We start from the raw sequence: 19,679 nt of genomic DNA, 5'->3' as shown, positions 1-19,679 counted from the left end.
ACTGGACAGTGTAGAGGGAGCTTTGCTGTGTCGTCTATGCCATCCCATTCTGGTGTGTGTGATGGGACAGCGTAGAGGGAGTTTTACACTGCATCTAACCTGTGCTGTCCCTGCCCTGGTTTGCGTGTGAGACAGGGCAGCATAGAACCAGTTTCACTGCAGGTCTAAATTGTGTCATCCTTGCCCTGAGCTTGAGTGATCAGTGCAGAGGGAGCTCTATTCTACATCGAACCTGTGATGTACCTGCTCTCAAGAGTCTTTGATGGAACAGTGTCGAGGGAGCTTTAACCATGACGTCTCTGCCCAGAGAGTGCCTGATGCCTTCTCCCGATCTCCAGGACAACAGGCTGAATTTACTGAGATGGGAGCACACTACGTCACAGGAAGAGCACTGCTTACCACTACGAACGGAGTAACACGGTAGCACAGTGTTTAGCGTAATGCTAGTAGAGTGCCCACAACCCGGGTTCAATTTCTGCCGCTCTCTGCAGGGAGTCTGTACATTCTCCCTGTGACCGCGCGGGCTTCCTCCGGCAATCCAAAGCCGATTGGAGTCAGTAGGTTAATTCATCACATGGGTGTCACTGTGTGGTGCAGAAGGTCCTGCTAGCATGCTGTATCTTTAAGTTTACACAAGCGTTTGGAGAAGCATTGTCTGATTAGGGATAGTCAACATGACTTTGTAAACGGCAGGTCGTGCCTCAGGAGACGGACTGAATTCCTTGAGGAAGTGGCAAAACAGATTGATGAAGGCAGAGCAGTGGATGTGATCAATGTGGATTTTGGTGAAGTGATAGACAAGGGTCCCCATGGTTGGCTCATTCAGAAAAACAGGAGGCACAGGAGCCGGAGAAACCGGCTGTGTGGATTCAAAACTGGCTTCCCAAAAAGGGCAGGAGGTTGTAGTAGATGGTGTGCATTCTGCCTGGAGGTCGGTGAGCAGTGGTGTTCTGCAGGGTTCTGTTCTGGGACCCCTGCTCTTTGTGGATCAGACGTCACAAAGGTTGGTGGTGCTCGGAATATAGCTCAACGCTTACCAGGAAAGGCTCAGGGACGTTGATGAGATAGCCATTGTCGTCCATGATGTTGATGAACTCAAGTTGATGCCTCATTCCTACTTCATAGTCATTCTGGTCGTGAGCAGGAGTGATTTTAACAGCACCTGAAGGAGTAGATAACAGGGAAAAGATTTCAGAGCTCCTCTGCCTCAGTACCACTCAATCACACTCTGATCCCTCTGCTCTGGAGGGCTTGAGTTATCAGGAGAAAGGGGATGGGCTGGATCTTTGGACTTGGGTTCAATTCCCACTCCAGAGACTCGAACACATGATCCAGGGCAGCACATCCACATTGGATGTGAGGAGATGGTACCCAGTTTAAAAAATAAAATCACGTGGGGTATTTCAAAGGAGAGAAAGGATGATCCCCCTACCGAAGGAAGTTGGGAGGTGACCTGATAGGAGGCATACAAAATCCAGAATCAGAAGGTTTACTATCAGCTACAGATGCCATGGAACTGTAGCAACAGTACAAAGCAAGGCATAAAAATTATGTTACAAAGAGAAATGATTGACAATACAATTAGGATTAAATAAATTAAAATTATTAGAGGTATAAATAGGACAGATAGAGTCGGTTTCCTGCAGTCGTCATCATCATTGTGCACCGTGTCTTCTGACATGGGCAGTAATGGTCTCTCCGTGACCATGATTGTTCTTGGCAAATCGGTCAACAGATGTGGTTTGCCGTTGCCTTCTGAGCCGTGGCTTTACAAGATGGGTGACCCCAGCCATTACCGATACTCTTCAGAGATTGCCTGCCTGGCGTCAGTGGTCACCTACTTGTGATATGCACCACCTGCTCCCATGGCCACACGTGACCCTGATCTGGGGGCTAAGCAGGGTGACCTGCAGGCTAGTGGAGGGAAGAGGCGCCTTATAACTCCTTTGCTAGAGACACATCTCTGCACCACCACCCAAGTTGATAAGAGTGTCCTGGGTAATGGCCAGTGCCCTTTACCCAGGGCAAAAATGGTTGATATGAGAGGGCATGACTGTAAGGTGCTAGAAAAGAAGGTATGGGGGTGGGGTGGATGTCAGAAGTAGATGTTTTACATATAAAGTTGGAGGTATGTGGAACACACTGCCGGGATGGTGGTAGATAGATACATTAGGAACATGAAAGAGACCCCTAGGTACACACAAAAAAATGAAAGAAAAGTGGAGAGCTATGGGGGAGGGACGGGTTAGATTGATCTTATGCTAGGTTAAAAGGTCAGCACAGCATTGTGGACCGAAGGGCCTCTGCTGTGCTGTAACGTTATATGTTCCTCTACAGTGGGGATTTCCAGCCTTTCTCCTGCCATAGACCAATACCATTAAGCAACAGGTTAGATAAAGCATGTAGGTTAGATAAAGGGGATGCACTGGATGTTGTATATTTGAATTTTCAAAAGGTTTTTAACAAGATACCACCATGAGGCTACTTATCACATTAGGAGCCCATGGTATTACAGGAAAGTTATAGAGCATTGGTTGATTGGGAGAAGCTTACCAGTCCCAAAGTTCATATCCACAAACTCGTCAAAGACAATGGGCAATTTCCGGTCACAGAAAGGATGCAGAGCAAACTTGCCTCCCAGGTTCTAGAAAGAGGAAAGAAAAATTAATCAGGGCTTCAGTAAAAATGTAACCATAAGGGTTAGAGTCAATGAAGGTTCCCTGTTCCTCCAAATAGGGCCACAGCTTCTCTTTCTATGGAATATGACCATTTCAAAGTTCAGGTTCAAAGTAAACTTATTATCAGTACATACATGTCACCATATACAACCCTGAGACTCCTTTTCTTGTAGGCATCCTTTTCTGTAAATCCAATGGCCATAATAGAATCAGTGAAAGACTGCACCCGACAGGCTGGACAACCAGCGTGCAAAAGACAACAAACTTTGAATTATCAAAAAAGAAATTATCATCATAATGGTAATACATAATTGAGCAAGAAATATCAAAAACGTGAAATGAAGTGTTCTTGAAAGAGCGTCCTTGAGTTGTGAGAACAGATCAGTGATAGGGCAAGTGAATTTGAGTGAAGTTATCCCCCTCTGTTCAAAAGCCTGTTGGGAGAGGGGTAATAACTGTTCCTGAACCTGGTGGTGTGGTTTCTGAGGCCCCTGTCCCTTCTTCCAGATGGATGTAGGGAGAAGAGAGCATGACCTGGGTGGTGGGGGTCCCTGATGATGGATGCAGATTTCCTGCCACAGTGCTCAGTGTAGAGGTGCTCAATGGTGGAGAGGGCTTTACCTGTGATGGACTGGGTCGTATCCACTACTTGTTGCATGATTTTCTGCCCAAGGGCATTGGTGCTTCCACACCAGGCTGTGATGCAGCCAGACATTAAACTTTCCACCACACATCTAAAAAAGTTTGTCAGAGTTTATGGTATCTTCACAAACTTATAAGGAAGTAGAGGCAAAAACTACAAAGCATTTTGGTATGTTGTTTTATTATTGTCACATACCAAAGCTTACTGCAATCGCACAACAATTCGACACTTCTACGTTCAGTCTGCCACTTTATTGTTTAAATGTTGGTCCATGACCACCTCTTCTGCCACAATGAGGCCTCTCTCAGGTTCTCCTCACCTCCCACTTCCTTTTCTCATAGGGTCCACACTCCTCTCCTATCAGATTCCTTCTTCTCCAGCCCTTTACCCTTTCAACCTTTCACCTCCTAGCTTCTTCCTTCCTCCCCTCCCAATCCACCTGGCTTCACCTACCACCTCCTAGCTGGTCCTCCTCCCCACCCCCCCCCCACCTTATTCTGGTATCTTCCCCCTTCCTTTCCAGTCCTGAAGAAGGGTCTGAAACATCAAGTGTTTATTCATTTCCAGAGATGCTGCCTGACCGGCTGAGCTCTTCCAGTATTTTGTGTGTGTTGCTCCACACTTTCGCTGTAGCTTTTACACTGGGTAGAGGCCAGACTAAGAGTGGTCCACCAGTCCTACAGGTTCAGCGGTTCAGCTCAGAGGTAACAACCCTGACTAATCAAAAAATTGTTACAGAAACAGCTATGAAGATTCCTTCTACATCTGAATGTAGAACGCCAGTGGTAACAGGCAGTAAGTACCGAGGCTTTACTGTGTATATGGATTGAGATTATGGTCTATGGACTCTCTTTCAGTCTTATGTGCTTTTGCACATTTTTCCCTCTTTTTTTTTGGTGCAGAAGAGGGGATTTCGGGGTCAATGATCTTGCTGCGGTTTGTGTGGGGGGGGGGGAGCGATGTTCATGTTCCATTTGTTCTTTGTTGGTGAAGAGGGGAATCAGGAGGCCAACGTTCTTTTTGCATTTCATGCCGGGGAGTTGTCATTTGGGGGTCAATGTTCTTGTTGAATTTTTGTTAGCTTTTTGTGCGGGGATCAGGAATATTTGGGGGCCAATATTCCAGTTGGGTTTCATGTGGAGGATTTGGGCGTTTGACAATTGTGCTCCCTTTCTTTTTTTTTCTTGTTTTCATTGCCATCTGGAGAAGAAGCATTTCAGAGTTGGAACTTCGACAATAAATTACCTTTGAATCCTTTGAGGTAATAATCACCCTTGCACTTCTGTGCTAAGCGACTCTAGCCATCTTTTTTTCAATAACACACGGTCTAACATAGTGGTCGCCAACCAGTTGATCGCGATCAACCCATCGATCTTTGAGACTTTCCCCAGTAGATCCCGAAAAGAAAAATGAAAAAAGAAAAGAAAAAGAAAAGACCGGAAGTAACACCCACCCCCCACCCCGGCAACCCCCTCTCTTTACAAACAGCTTTCCATAGCGGGAGTATCGCTATATTACCATTATCCTAATTGGTATTAACATCTTTATAATGCTCACATTACAACACTTCTCCCCTTTTAAATTCCAACATTCCACAAATGTAAAAGAACTGGGAAACGAAAAACAGTGGTGCCATTAGCTTGCGTGCCTCTGAAACTTGTACTAGTGTCTCAGTAACAGTTTACCAGTATAAAACACCTGAAAAACGTGGCAGGTTCAACATTCAGTCTAACAAAGGAAACTGTCCATTCAGTCTGCCAGGAGGTTTGTGACAGTGTTGTGCTACAACAGATGAAAATGATTAAATCTAAGCACAGGAGCTGTCTTACTGTCAGACACTTCACAGACTGTCTCAGACTGGCTGTCCGTAGTTATGAGCCGAATTTCAGGGAACTAGCAGAAAGTATTCAGCCCCAGTCATCACACTGAGTGCAAGAGCCAATCTTTATTCATTTATTTCTTGTGCTGAAATAAAATTAAATAATGAAACATAGAATTAAAGGTGTTGTAATTTGAGCATTATAAAAATAAGTAATACCAATTAGGATAATGGTAATATAGCAATACTCCCACTACAGGAAGCTGTTTGTAAAGAGAGGTTGCTTCCAGGGTTGCGGGATTTTATTTCCAGTCCCTTCTGCCCAGTGCGCATGTGTGTGTCTAAATGATTTAGTCGGTCGATCTTGCCTTTCACTAAGGCCGAGGTAGGGGATCTTGGTCTTAAAAAGGTTAGCAACCACTAGTCTAACACAAATCAATGCCAATACCAATTATGTAACTTTTCCCTCTTCTCACGTGAAAACCCATGCCCTCTAGTTTTTAATTCCCTTTCGCTGGGAAGGAGAGCCTAGTTTGCTCAGATGGTGTTTTACTCTCACAATCTACCTTGTTATAATCTTGCACTATCGTTTCCTTGCACTGCACTTCTCTACAATAAATAATAAATCAATACCAAATTCAGTCCAGGGAAGAGAGGTTTGGTACAACCGAAGAGTGGTGAATGAGGAGACACAAGATACTGCAGATGCTGGAATGTAGATTAACAAACATGATTGGATGGCATAGGCCGTGTGTTTGGGAGGGGCATGGTTACCTGGTATCTCGGATCCTGGGGATGGACAGCCACAGCAGTATCCCCCAGCATGGTCTCGATACGCGTGGTGGCCACCACCACCTCCTCATCTGCGAAGGAGAGGGAGAAGGGGAATTACTCGCGGACAAACGTTCAACACTGAGCCCACGCCCGGCAGCGCCAGAGGCTGGGATTGAACCCGGGTTTCCAACACTGCGAAGCAGTGGCTCTACAGCTCCGTCACCACACGACCAACACAATAAACATCTGGAAGGCAGGGACAAGGTGATTGTCGGGATTCCCAAGGGTGCGGAGGAACAGAGGGATCGTGGGATCCACATCCATGGGTCCCTCAGATTTGCCACGCAAGGTGATCGGGTGGTTTGAGAAGATGTATGAGGTACTGGTCTTCAACCGTTGAGGATTGCTGGTTCAAGAGCCGCTCTATAAAACTCGGGTTAGACCACATTTGGAGTATTGTGTTCAGTTCTGGTCACCTCATATAGAAAGTATGTGGAAACTTTAGAGAGGGTGCAGAGGAGAACTACCAGGAGGCTGCCTGGATTGGACAGCCTGTCTTATGCGGAGACATTTCATGCCCTGGGTCTTTTCAAAGGGGAGGAAGCTCGGGCTTTTCTGCTTGGAATGAAGCAGAGTGAGAGATACCTTGACAGAGGTATAAACATGATTAGAGGCATAAAGTGGACAGCCAGCGCATTTTTCCCCAGGACAGAAATGGCTAATACAGGGGCATAACCTTAAAGAAAGTAGGGCGGAAAGTATGGGGTGGGGAGAAGGCGGAATGTCAGAAGCAGGAATTCTTTACACAGAGTGTGCTGGGTGTGTGGAACGTGTTGCCAGTGTGGTGGTACAGGCAGAAGCATTAGGGACATTTAAGGAACTTAGATAAACACATGAATGACAGAAAAATAGAGTGCTTTGTGGGAGGGAGGGTTAGATTGACTGTGGAGTAGATTAACGCCATGTGCTGAAGGATCTGTACTCTGCTGTATTACTCTATTGTGTAATTGGACTATACAGCAGATAAGAGCAGGTTAATGGAACCAATGCCAGCATCAAATTGAAGGGCCGAATGGCTTCTTTTTGAGTCTGGATAACTCCAAAGCTCCAAGGGGTAATGCCAAAGCTGTGGCAGTCTATGCCAGTGGTAACCGAGCAGCCAAACATGATGTGGAACTGTGCTCTTTAATCGCTGCGACAGGCTCCTCCAGGACTCACCTGATCCCTCCAGCTTGTAGGCAAAGGAGACGAGAACGCCAAACTCCACCTTGTCTGCATAGTTAGGCACGGGCAGGAGAGTCCGACCGGTCAGCTCCTTCTTATCGACCTGGCAGGGAACAAGAGCTCTTCGTAACCTGCCGTAACAATGCCAAACCCTCCCACTGTAACCCACACCTCCTGTCTGTCCGTTTTGGAACTGGCCATTCCTGCTCCTGCAGGGTTTTCGTCCTCATCTGATTCATATTACTGTGGCTCTTTGGCCAGGTCCCACAGCCTTCGCTGTTCCACACACACACAGTAGCTCAAGACGCTGGTAACTGACCCAGTTGGTCTCACCCTATCACAGGTGATCCCCCTTGCTCTGATAACAGAGGGAGAAATGTGTAGGTATGTGCTAGACCCTGGGGGGAGTCGACAGGACTGCGCCAAGAGCGCAGACTACAAGAGAATTCAGAGACTCTTGGGATCAGCCTGTGAGCCAGAATATACTCAATGACCCTCTTTCTACAATGTCAGAAGGTTGTTCCTCCTGCATTTAGTGTGCATGTTGCACAGGGCTAAATGAGCCCACATTTCAACAGGTCAGACCCAGGAGACAGTCTCAGTGCAGAATTCGAACCCCGCTAAATTTCCAAGTCGGCAGGACAACAGGACAAGTTAATCTTCTGGCTGTGGTGCCCAAGCCAAAGCTGTGTGACACCCGGCCAGGAGCCACGGCATTTCCGTTTGCCGAGCCCAGCAGCCTGGACAGCCAGGAGAATTTCTGAGCATGTGGCGCAGGGTGGTACACCGAAACCACCAGTCCAACTTCCCACACCTTCCCCTGGTACCTCAATGTCAGAGATGGCAGAGTTCAGCATGCAGGACCAGTTGACCAGTCTGGTGCTACGGTAGATCACACCGTCATCGTGCAGTCTGACAAAGGCCTCCTCGACTGCAGCCGAGAGTTTCTTAGAGAGGAGGAGAAAAAGAGAGACACAGGTGCTTTAGGATCCACTGATATGAGGGTGGCACAGAAGACAGACCTCCCACCTCGTGGCTACAGGTCACCGGTTTCTATCCCAACCTCGGACACTGTCTATCACCGGTTTCAATCCCAACCTCGGCCACTGTCTATCACCGGTTTCAATCCCAACCTCAGACACTGTCTATCACGGGTTTCAATCCCAACCTCGGCCACTGTCTATCACGGGTTTCAATCCCAACCTCGGCCACTGTCTATCACCGGTTTCAATCCCAACCTCGGACACTGTCTATCACGGGTTTCAATCCCAACCTCGGCCACTGTCTATCACGGGTTTCAATCCCAACCTCGGCCACTGTCTATCACCGGTTTCAATCCCAACCTCAGACACTGTCTATCACGGGTTTCAATCCCAACCTCAGACACTGTCTATCACCGGTTTCAATCCCAACCTCGGCCACTGTCTATCACCGGTTTCAATCCCAACCTCGGCCACTGTCTATCACCGGTTTCAATCCCAACCTCAGACACTGTCTATCACCGGTTTCAATCCCAACCTCAGACACTGTCTATCACGGGTTTCAATCCCAACCTCGGCCACTGTCTATCACCGGTTTCAATCCCAACCTCAGACACTGTCTGTCACCAGTTTCAATCCCAACCTCGGACACTGTCTATCACCGGTTTCAATCCCAACCTCGGCCACTGTCTATCACCAGTTTCAATCCCAACCTCGGACACTGTCTATCACCGGTTTCAATCCCAACCTCGGCCACTGTCTATCACCGGTTTCAATCCCAACCTCGGCCACTGTCTATCACCAGTTTCAATCCCAACCTCGGACACTGTCTATCACCGGTTTCAATCCCAACCTCGGCCACTGTCTATCACCGGTTTCAATCCCAACCTCAGACACTGTCTATCACCAGTTTCCATCCCAACCTCAGACACTGTCTATCACCGGTTTCAATCCCAACCTCGGACACTGTCTATCACCGGTTTCAATCCCAACCTCAGACACTGTCTATCACCAGTTTCCATCCCAACCTCAAGACACTGTCTATCACCGGTTTCTATCCCAACCTCGGCCACTGTCTATCACCGGTTTCAATCCCAACCTCAGACACTGTCTATCACCAGTTTCCATCCCAACCTCAAGACACTGTCTATCACCGGTTTCTATCCCAACCTCAGACACTGTCTATGACCGGTTTCAATCCCAGCCTCGGACACTGTCTATCACCAGTTTTGATCCCAACCTCAGACGCTGTCTATGACCGGTTTCGATCCCAACCTCGGCCACTGTCTATCACCGGTTTCAATCCCAACCTCGGACACTGTCTATCACCAGTTTTGATCCCAACCTCAGACGCTGTTTGTCCAGAGTTTGTATGTTCTCACTGTCACTGCCTGGTTTTCCCAGGTGCTCTGGTTTCCTCCCACCTCGCAGAGACCTGCAGGAGGGTCAGTTAATAGGCCACTGTAAATGCTCAGGGTGTGTGCTTGGGAGGGAGGCGTGTGTGCATGTGAGGAGAGATCGTGTTTATGTGAAGGGAGTGCGCATTTGTGTAGAGGGGGCGCATGTGGGTGCACGAGAATAGGTGGGGTGTGTGCATGGGGAGTGTAAACCTGCCTCTGTTATACTCTTTTTTTAAAAAGTTAAACAATGAATACAGGTAAATAAACAACAGGAATCATCCTTTTGTCCCTCAAAAAAGTCCATAATTATTGCTACTAATTCATTAATCATTGATCACATTTGCTCAGAAATACCATACAATACTCAGAGAAGATTATCACCAATTTGGGCACACTCTTTGAAGAGGTTTCGCTGGCTGTTTGAAATGATGGCATTCAAAACAAACTTTTTCATGGTTTCTCTATCCATTCAATAATAATGATCGTATTACAATTTATAGGAGAATACCTAATCCTAGATAAAATCTTTTCGGCATTTGGGGCACATGGCAGCACTGGACCTCCTGACCTGCCAATTTTCCACACAGGTTGCAACACCGTTCACTGCTCGCTGAATTCTCTGCCCAGGGCACTGTCTCTCCAGCTTTGGGAAGCCAGGAACAGCACTGCCTCTGTGCCCCTCGGCACAAACAGCCCACCTTTCCCGGCGCTCGATTCTTACCGGGTCCATGGTGAAGCAGGCACGGTCCCAGTCCATGGACGATCCCAGCTTCCGCAACTGGTGGTAAATGCGGTCACCCTTCCTGCAGGGAAAGGGGAACGACGAGAGAACAGAAAGTGTCAGTCACTGTGTAACGGCCATCACTCAATACAAACACACCTCATGGGACTTCCCCAGCTAACTCAGTTATAAAATTATAGAACGGAGATGTGGTACAATCAGGTGGGCTCTTAATCTACCTTGTGCCTTGCTGTCTGTCTGCACTGCTCTTTCTCTGTAACTGTTACACTTTATTCTGCATTCTGTCATTGTTTTCCCTTGCACTCCCTCAGTGCACTGATGTGATGAAATGATCTGTACGGAGGGCATGCAAAGCAATGTTTTCCACTGTGCAGGTCTGTGCTTTCTTTCCTGTTACTGATTGTCTCCTATACTACATCAGTTCACTCTCAGCTTGGAAGAGTAACCCCTCATATTCCATCTGAGTCGCCTCCAACCTGACGGCATAAACATCGACTTCTCTAACTTCTAGTAATTTCCACACCCTTCCCCCTTCCCTCTCTCTCATTCCCATACTGGCTCCTCTTACCGCTTTTCTTCTTCTCCACTGCCTATCACCTCCCTCTGGTGCCCCTCCACCTTCCCTTCCTTCCATGGCTCATTCTCCTCTCCTACGAGATTCATTCCTTAGCCCTTACAGCTTCCCTCCCAGCTTTTCACTTCAAACCCCCTCCACCAGACACTCAACACCCCCCTCTCCTGGTCTCAGCCATCACCTTTACCCTCTCCCCACCTCCTTCTTCTGGATGTTGCCCCCACTCCCTTTCCAGGCCTGATGAAAGGTCTCAGACGCTGCCTGGCCTGTTGAGATCCTCCAGCGTTTTGTGTGTGTTGCTCTGGATAGTCAGCACCTGTCAAATCTTAAGACAGGTGCAGGGAGACTTCCGTCCGACACCCGGAGACGTAGCAGGAGTGAGAATCAATTCACACTTACTCGTGCTTCCATTTCCACACCTCCTCCACGAACCGCTGGCGCCCCAGGTCGTGCCGGGTCTTCCGTGACTCCCGCCACAGCCGCTTCTCCACCACCACCTGGGTAGCGATGCCGGCGTGGTCACAGCCGGGGTTCCACAGCGTTGTCTCTCCCCGCATCCGGTGCCTGGTCGGGGACAGAAACACCGTCATGTCCTGGCATACCAGACCCTTCAGCAGACCAACCAGGCACTTCCTCCTGGTCACAAATGAATCAACGCCACTCAAAACAGAGGGAAGAGATCTGTCGCCCGGAGGGTGGTCATCCTTCAGAATTCTCCACCCGAGAGGCTCCCTCACTCAGGACTGTCAGAACATCAGCTGGGTGGCAAAGTGACCCAGTAAGTAGAGTCACCGCCTCACTACACCAGAGACCTGGATTCAATCCTGATTTCCCAACACTGTCCACGTGTGAAGTTTGCACACGCTTCCTGTGACCACGTGCGTTCCACCACCCACTCCCCCTCCCCCGTCCAAAAGGTGCTCGGGTCTCCTCGTGTATCCCAAGATGAGCGGGGCAGTGGGGCGGAACTGTCACGGAACAGCCAGTACAATCGATTTACAGTGCCAGTGATGAGGGGTCAATTGATTACTGTAAACATCCCCCAGTGTGTGGGTTAGCATTGGGACTGAAGGGGAGGAGAAAATGGCAGTGCGACGCAGCGCGCGCAGCCTCTCTGGAGATTGATATCTGTTTCGTGTTAAGTAGGGATCTGTGCACAATTCTGATTTGATGGAGACAGACGTGAGAGCGTGGAGGAACATCTGGAGAAACTTCTGAAATGCCCACTTCGCTGCCGCTGCTACTGTGCGGTCCGGAATCTCCGGAGGAGAAGGCCTCCGAGGCCTCGGCTTTGCTTGTTTCGGCGGCCGGGACGCGGTCGAAGGCACTCGGCAGAGGATGGCGCTCGGGAGGCTGTATCGGAGGGGCTGGTTGGAGGCTTGAAGTTTTCGGATGGACTCAGAGTCTGCTGTCATCAGGTGCATCCAAGGCATTGTCAGTGCCTGGAAGTTTATGGCAGGGAGAGTTTTTCCCGTTTGCTGCCTGATATCGGGACGATTGGAGTCGATCGGGACTTGAGACTTTTTAAACCGGGCCCATGGTCTGCGTTTATCGAATTATGGTATTGCTTTGCACTGCTGTAACTATATGTTATAATTATGTGGTTTTGTCAGTGTGAGTCTTTGGTTTGTTCTTTTTTTTGTGATATCACTCTGGAGGAACATTGTATCATTTCTTAATGCATGTATGCATTTCTAAATGACAATAAATGAGGACTGAGTGTCCTCATAATCTAATCTAATCTATTGCCAGACTGACTGCATGGTAAGCTGACAAATAGTTCCTGTAGCTACTGGCCGGTTATTTTGCGTTCAGCTTTGGCTAAATGCTTTACAGACAATGAACATCACTTGCAGTCACATAAAGGAAGGTAGTTACGGTTGTTGAAGTGATTTACCCCAGTCCCAGGGCCCCAATATCAGGGCAGTCTTCAGACCCTGACAGCAGAGAGAGGGGAGAATAGGTGATGGTGGCAGAGAGCAGGGAGAGTAAAAGAATACTGTGGGGGGAGGAGGTGGAATAGGAAAGGGGGTGTTCAGGAGGCAGAGACTAGAGTGACCCAGCAAGGCAAACTGGAGGTGGTGCCAGTCAGAGTGAATAAGCTTCCAAGGGAAGGTGAGGCTGTTAAAGGAGGGAGGAGAGGAGAGTCAGAGCGACTGCTGGAAGTGTCGAATACCACAGCATCACAGCCCTCAGTTCACTGCAGAAGATCCAGGTTTGAGCAAGACCCACTATTGACCCCAGACTGGTCTTTAACCATCAGTCAGTCTGGACTTTAACTCAAAGTGACTGGGCTCCAATCCCAGCCCATCACGCGCCCATCAACCAGCCCAGTTCCTTCCCCGGAAAACCAGAGTAATCCCAGGCACTTCCTAGCTGGACAGCAACAGGCAGGGGCGGAAGAGGCAAGACTGGATCACAGTGGGGCATTAAATTAACAATTATGATACACATTAACAGTCTGGAAGAGGGGACTGAGTATAGTGTATCTCAGTTTGCTGATGATACTAAATTGAGTGGAAAGGAAAACTGTGCAGAGTACAGAGTCTGCAGAGTGATATGGATAGGTCAAGTGAGAGAGCGAAGGTCTGGGAGACGGAGTATGATGTTGGTAAATACGAAGTCATCCAGTTTGTAAGGAAAAATAGATAAGCTCAAAGTGACACGCTCAAAATGCTGGAGGAGCTCAGCAGGCCAGGCAGCATCCATGGAAAAAAGTACAGTCAACGTTTTGGACCAAGACTAGTCCTACTGAATGGTCACAGCCCAAAACGTCGACTGTACTCTTTTCCATAGATGCTGCCTGACCTGCTGAGTTCCTCCAGCATTTTGTTTCCAGCATCTACAGATTTTCTCATTTTTGACAGAAGATCAGATTGTTGTTTAAATAGTGAAAGACTGCAGTGTGTTGTTGTGCAGGGGAACTTGGGAGTGTTTGTGTATGAATCGCAAAAGATTGATTTTCAGGTACAACAATTTATCAGGAAGCCCAATGGAATGTGGGCCTGCGTTGCTGGAGAGATTAAATTTAAGTGCAGGGAGGTTATGCTGCAACTGTACAGGGAACTGGTGAGGCTGCACCTGGAGTACTGTGTGCAGGTTTGGTCTCCTTACTTGAGGAAAGATGGACTAGTTTTGGAAGCGTTCCAGAGCAGGCTCGACAGGTTGATTCCGGAGGTGAGCGGGTTAGCCTATGAGAGATTGCATCACTTGCTGGAATTCACAAACAAACGAGAGTGATCTTACAGAAGCTTATAAAATTATGAAATAGACAGATAAGATAAAAGCAAGGAAGTTGTTTACACTGGTAGATGAAACTAGAACTAGGGGACATAGTTTTAAGATTCGGCGGAGTAGATTTAAGGTGGAGATGAGGAAGAACTGCTTTTTCCCCACAGAGTAGTAAATTTGAGAGATTCTTTGCCCAGGGGAACAGTAGAGGCTCCTCATTACATCTGCTTAAGACAATGTTAGATAGACGAGGGATAAGGTTATGGGGAAGAGACAGGTAGGTGGAGTCGAGTCCACGGCCAGATTAGCCACGATCGTATTGAATGGTGGAACAGGCCAGGTGGCTGACTCCTGCTCCTGGCCCCTATGTTCTCATTACCAGCGGGTGAGCGAGTCCTGGATGGCGTTGGTCAGGGCGTGGCCCAGATGGAGGGAGCCGGTCACGTTCGGCGGAGGAATGCAGATCATGAACAGGCCCCTCTGGTTGGGTTCGGAGATATTGCGCTGCAGGGACCAAAAAGGAAACATGCTTTACAGCTTCTGAACCCAAAAACCGTTTCCATCAAATACTTGTTTAGAGAACAGCCCCTTCCAGCTCAACGAGCCACACCACCCAGCAACCCATCTATTTAACACTAGCCTAACCACTGGGCAATTCACAGTGACCAATTAAGCTAGCAACCGGCATATCTTTCCACCGTGGGATAAACCTGAGCACAACAAGGAAACTCAGGTATTTCACAGGGAGAACACACACACTCCTTACAGACTGCGTCAGAATTGAACTCCGAAATCCGTAACGCCCCAATCTCTAAGAGTGTCGTGCTGAGGGTAGCAGACACCAACAGAATCAACAAACTCATTCGTAAGGCCAGTGATGTTGTGGGGGAGGAACTGGACTCTCTGACGGTGGTGTCGGAAAAGAGGATGCTGTCCAAGTTGCATGCCATCTTGGACAATGTCTCCCATCCACTCCATAATGTACTGGTTAGGCACAGGAGTACATTCAGCCAGAGACTCATTCCACCGAGACGCAACACTGAGCGTCATAGGAAGTCATTCCTGCCTGTGGCCATCAAACTTTACAACTCCTCCCTCGGAGTGTCAGACACCCTGAGCCAATAGTCTGCTCCTGGACTTATTTCCATTTGGCATGATTAACTTATTATTTAATTATATATGGTTTTATACTGCTATATTTCTTCACTATTCTCGGTTGGTGCGGCTGTAACGAAACCCAATTTCCCTCAGGATCAATAAAGTATGTTTGCCTGTCTGTCTGTCAAAGATGATAAAACAGCCCCAAGAAACATTATTGATCCTTTCCAGGCACTGTCTTTATTGTTCCATCTCCGAGAGTCTGATTTACACTCCATAAAAAACACACCTTTGGAAATTGGATTTTCCTCCAATGGGAGCATTCCAGATTAGTGTTCCTTGGCTATTAATTAAGCGATGTATTTGCTTCCTTAAGGTTGCAATAGCTGAAGGAGGTTGTAGGGATAAACTCCCACTACCTATTGAATGCTCCCAATGGCATGCATCTCAAATAGCCTCTGACAACCAAGTCCAGCTCCTGGCCTTCATGTGTGGCTTAGCTAAGCAGCCGTCGACCCCAGTGGAACATGGGTTTGTGCCTCTGGTGGACTGTGTCCTCTCCAGGGTGCAAGCTGGGGTGGGAAGATTTGAAGAACTGGCTGTTGCCCATGCAGCGGGTTCCCCCTCTCCACGTCACTGATGTTGCCCAAGGAAAGGGCAAGCACCGATACAGCTTGGCACCAGTGTCGTCGCAGAGGTTGCCAGAGTGAAGTTGTAAACAACATCAAACTGCCTTAGGGACCCTGACTCCAGATTTCTTCCTCGGGGTTTACTCCCGAAGCCTCTCCCATGGGTGGGTTTGGCCACAAGGCAGCGGAGGTTAAAAGTCAGAGATTTCCTTCTCCTGGCTGTCCAATGCTGACGGGCTCCACCTGCCCAAACTGTTTCTACCGACAGCAGAAAGGGTGAAGTCCCAAAACCTGTCAGTTTGGGCAGATGGGACTCATCAGCTGCGGTTGACGGCTCATCTAGGAGAAGGAACCTAATCTCAAACATCCACTCCTTGCAGCCTTACTGACTCACAAGGAAGGTTTCGAATACAAACCCCAAGGAATGATCCGCAGCTGGAGTCCCCAAGGTAGTCTTACGCTGTAAGGCAACTCCTACGATGCTGTATCGGTCTCCGTCATGCCTCCGGATTCATTAGCTGCACGGAGAGGGGAAGCCTACTACCTGGGCAATAGATTGCTCGCCATATCATACTGCCCTGGCTCCCATCAGGTAGTTGGCTAGGGTGCTTGATCCCAGCTAACAGAGGGCCTCACGTTGTATTCTATGAAATGTTGTCATATCAGTAAAGTTCATCATTTGAGAGCAGGGCCATTTGACCCAACTGGAACAACAACCCAAACACTGGAGGAACTCAGTGGGTCAGGCAGCATCTGTGGAAGGAAAAGGACAGTCGACTTTTCGGGTCAAGACTTCTCATCTTTTCCTCCATGACACTAAATTATCATACGTATTGTTCAATAATGGCTGGGGGGGGGGGGGGTGACCCAGTTGGTTGTGGCTAGCTGGCACTGATGGGGAGATTAGGGGAAGAGTCCTGTGTTGATACTGAAAAATCAAAGCCCAACATCCAATCAGAAGCCCAGATGGAAATACAAAGCCCAATCGGAAGCCCAGATCGAAGCGTAAAGTCCGATCGGAAGCCCAGATCGAAGCGCAAAATTCACTGTTTCTGCTGCTGTTTAATGGATTTCCCAGCTGGAATCTGCTGTGTCGTACCTCAGTTCAGAGCCCGATACAGATATGTCAATACAACTTCTACGCTGTGTGGCCTACAGTGTTAATACTGACCACCCACTCACCCAAACTTACCCCATACTCAGGCTTGAAGAACCCTTGCTTCTCCCACCAGGAGTACCAGGCTGCTTCGACATACTGCGGGCTATAGGAATCCGGCATTGGGCAGGTCACATCTGTGGCCCAGAGAGAGAAGCTCATTAGGTTAAGTACCGCACACTCCAGCATCCTCAGCGAGAGATACTACAAGCACTGACAATCAGTCAGAAACACTCAGCAAGTCAGGCAGCGACTGCGGAAAAACAAAGCCGAACAAATACTGCAAAAGCTCATTGTGGACGTTGAAAGGGTCCTGTTCAGCAAGGGTGTCAAAGATGACGGGAAGAAGGCAGGAAAATGAGGTTGAGGGACCTTAAGACACAGGAGCAGAATTAGGCCAGTCAGCCCATCAAATTGGCTCCACCATGGCTGACTCATTACCCCTCTTAACTCCACTTTCTGCTTTTCCCCGTAATCGTTGCCATCCTTACTAATCAGAACCTCTCAACCTCCGCCTTATACAGCAAATACAAGACGTATTCAATCCCCTTGGAAGTTTTCATGTTTTATTCTTTATAACATTGAATCACAGTCAATTTAATTTGGCTTTTTTGACACTGTTCAACAGAAAAAGACTCTTTCATGTCAAAGTAAAAACATATCTACAAAGTGATCTAAATTAATTACAAATATAAAACACAAAATAATTGATTGCATAAATATTCATCCCACCCCTGTAATATGACACACCAAATCGCCGACAGCTTTTAGAGATCATATAATTAGTTAAATGGAGGTCTGTTTTTGGAGACCTGTGTGCAGTCAAGGTGATACAATTGACGGTAGTAAAAATACACCTATATCTGGAAGGACCAACTGCTGGTGAGTCAGTATCCTGGCAAAAACTACACCATGAAGACAAAAGAACACACCAAGCAACTCCACGAAAAACTGATTGAAAAGCACAAGTCAGGAGATGGACACAAGAAAATGTCCAAGTCACTGACTATCCCTTGAAGCACAGTTACGTCAATAATCAAGAAATGGAAAGAATATGGCACAGCTGTAAATCTGATTAATGCAGGCAGTCCTCAAAAACTGAGTGACCTAGCAAGAAGGGAACTAGTGAGGGAGGCCACTAAGAGAGACCTATGACAACTCTGGAGGAGTTACAAGCTTCAATGGCTGAGATGGGAGAGACTACACATACAACTGTTGCCTGGGTGCTTCACCAGTCACAACTTTATGGGAGAGGGGCAAAGAGAAAGCCACAGTTCAAAAAAAACTCACATGAAATCTCAGCTAGAATTTGCCAGAAGGCACGTCAGGGACTCTGAAGTCAGCTGGAAGAAGGTTCTATGGTCTGATGAAACCAAAATTGAGTGTTTTGGACATTGGACTAAACACTATGTTTGGCATTAGCCAAACACCGCACATCATCAAAAACACACCATCTCTATCGTGAAACATGGTGATGGCTGCATCATGCTGTGGGGTAGAGGGTAAAATGGATGCAGCAAAATACAGGGAAATCCTGGAGGAAAACCTAATGCAGTCTGCAAGAGAACTGGGACTTAGGAGAAATATTGCTTTCCAGCAAAACAATGACCCCAAGCATAAAACCAAGGCTACACAGGAATGTCTTATAAACAACAAAGTTAATGCCCTGGAGTGGCCAAGTCAGAGTCCAGATCTCAATCCAAATGAAGATTTGTGGCTGGACTTGAAAAGGGCTACTTATTCACGGTGCCTAAGCAATCTGACAGAGCTTGAGCAGTTTTGTAAAGAAGAATGGGGAAAAATTTGCAGTGTCCAGATGTGCAAGGCTGATAGAGACCTATCCACACAGACTCAAGGCTGTAATTGCTGCCAAAGGTACATCTACTAAATACTGACTTCAAGAAGGTGAATGCTTATGAAACAAATTATTTTGTGTTTTATATTTGTAATGAATTTAGATCACTATGTAGAGATGTTTCCACTATGACACGAGAGTCTTTTCCTGTTGATCAGCCTCAAAAAAAGCCAAATTAAATCCACTGTGATTCAATGTTGTAAAACAAAAAAAACACAAAAACTTCCAAGGAGGGTTGATTACTTTTCGTAGACACTGTATATATATCCAATGTCTTGACCTCCACAGCATTCTGAGGCAATAAATTTTACAAATTCACTACCCTCTGGCTGAAGAAATTCCTACTCGGCTCTGTTCTAAAGTTTACTCTGACGCTGTGCCCTCTGCTCCTAATCGCCACCACCCCCACCCCCCCAGCATAGGAAACATCCTCTCCATACCCACTCGATCGAGTCTGCTCGGTATTTGCTAAGCTTCACTGAGATCCCCTCATTCTTATATCTCCAGTACCAACGATACATTAACACCTTCACTCCCAGGATCATTGTCGTGAACCTCCTTTGGAGAAGGAAAATACATCAGCCGTGTTCAAATGGCGCAGCAGACTCGATGGCCTAATTCTGCTCCTCATCTGATGGTCCCGAACCAATTCTCACCCCTGCAGGAACTACTGAGCACCTTTGGTAAAGCAGAGGTGCTCTCGAGGCTGTGTGAAAGTCTGACAGAGGATTACACCGTCTGAGTGTCTGTGTAGGTGCTTCAGTGTCTGCATGCGCGCCTGTCCGTGTGTCTGTCTGTGTACGTGCCTGTCTGCATGCGCGCCTGTCTGTGCACGTGCCTGCGTTCACACCACCGCTACGTACAGGCTGTGTGCCC

The 19,679-nt window shown here is 47.7% G+C and overlaps 1 protein-coding gene across 2 annotated transcripts in view; it reads right to left on the bottom strand.

The window, feature by feature from the left end:
* vars1 (valyl-tRNA synthetase 1) overlaps nucleotides 1-19,679 on the bottom strand; it is a 91,655-nt gene that overhangs the window by 50,441 nt on the left and 21,535 nt on the right. For both annotated transcript variants that reach the window (XM_073031616.1, XM_073031615.1), the window contains exons 7-15: nucleotides 16,985-17,085; nucleotides 14,445-14,569; nucleotides 11,234-11,398; nucleotides 10,240-10,321; nucleotides 7,966-8,085; nucleotides 7,133-7,241; nucleotides 5,915-6,003; nucleotides 2,554-2,644; nucleotides 1,038-1,162 (exon numbers count right to left, since the gene is read on the bottom strand). In XM_073031616.1, coding sequence (XP_072887717.1) covers nucleotides 1,038-1,162; nucleotides 2,554-2,644; nucleotides 5,915-6,003; nucleotides 7,133-7,241; nucleotides 7,966-8,085; nucleotides 10,240-10,321; nucleotides 11,234-11,398; nucleotides 14,445-14,569; nucleotides 16,985-17,085 — 1,007 coding nt within the window. The remainder of the gene's footprint in view (nucleotides 1-1,037; nucleotides 1,163-2,553; nucleotides 2,645-5,914; nucleotides 6,004-7,132; nucleotides 7,242-7,965; nucleotides 8,086-10,239; nucleotides 10,322-11,233; nucleotides 11,399-14,444; nucleotides 14,570-16,984; nucleotides 17,086-19,679) is intronic.

This window comes from Hemitrygon akajei, chromosome 2, assembly GCF_048418815.1.
Source record: "Hemitrygon akajei chromosome 2, sHemAka1.3, whole genome shotgun sequence".
In the NCBI taxonomy this organism is placed as follows: Eukaryota; Metazoa; Chordata; class Chondrichthyes; order Myliobatiformes; family Dasyatidae; genus Hemitrygon; species Hemitrygon akajei.
The sequence above is the reverse complement of the archived record's forward strand: the minus strand, read 5'-3'. Positions and strand labels throughout refer to the sequence as shown.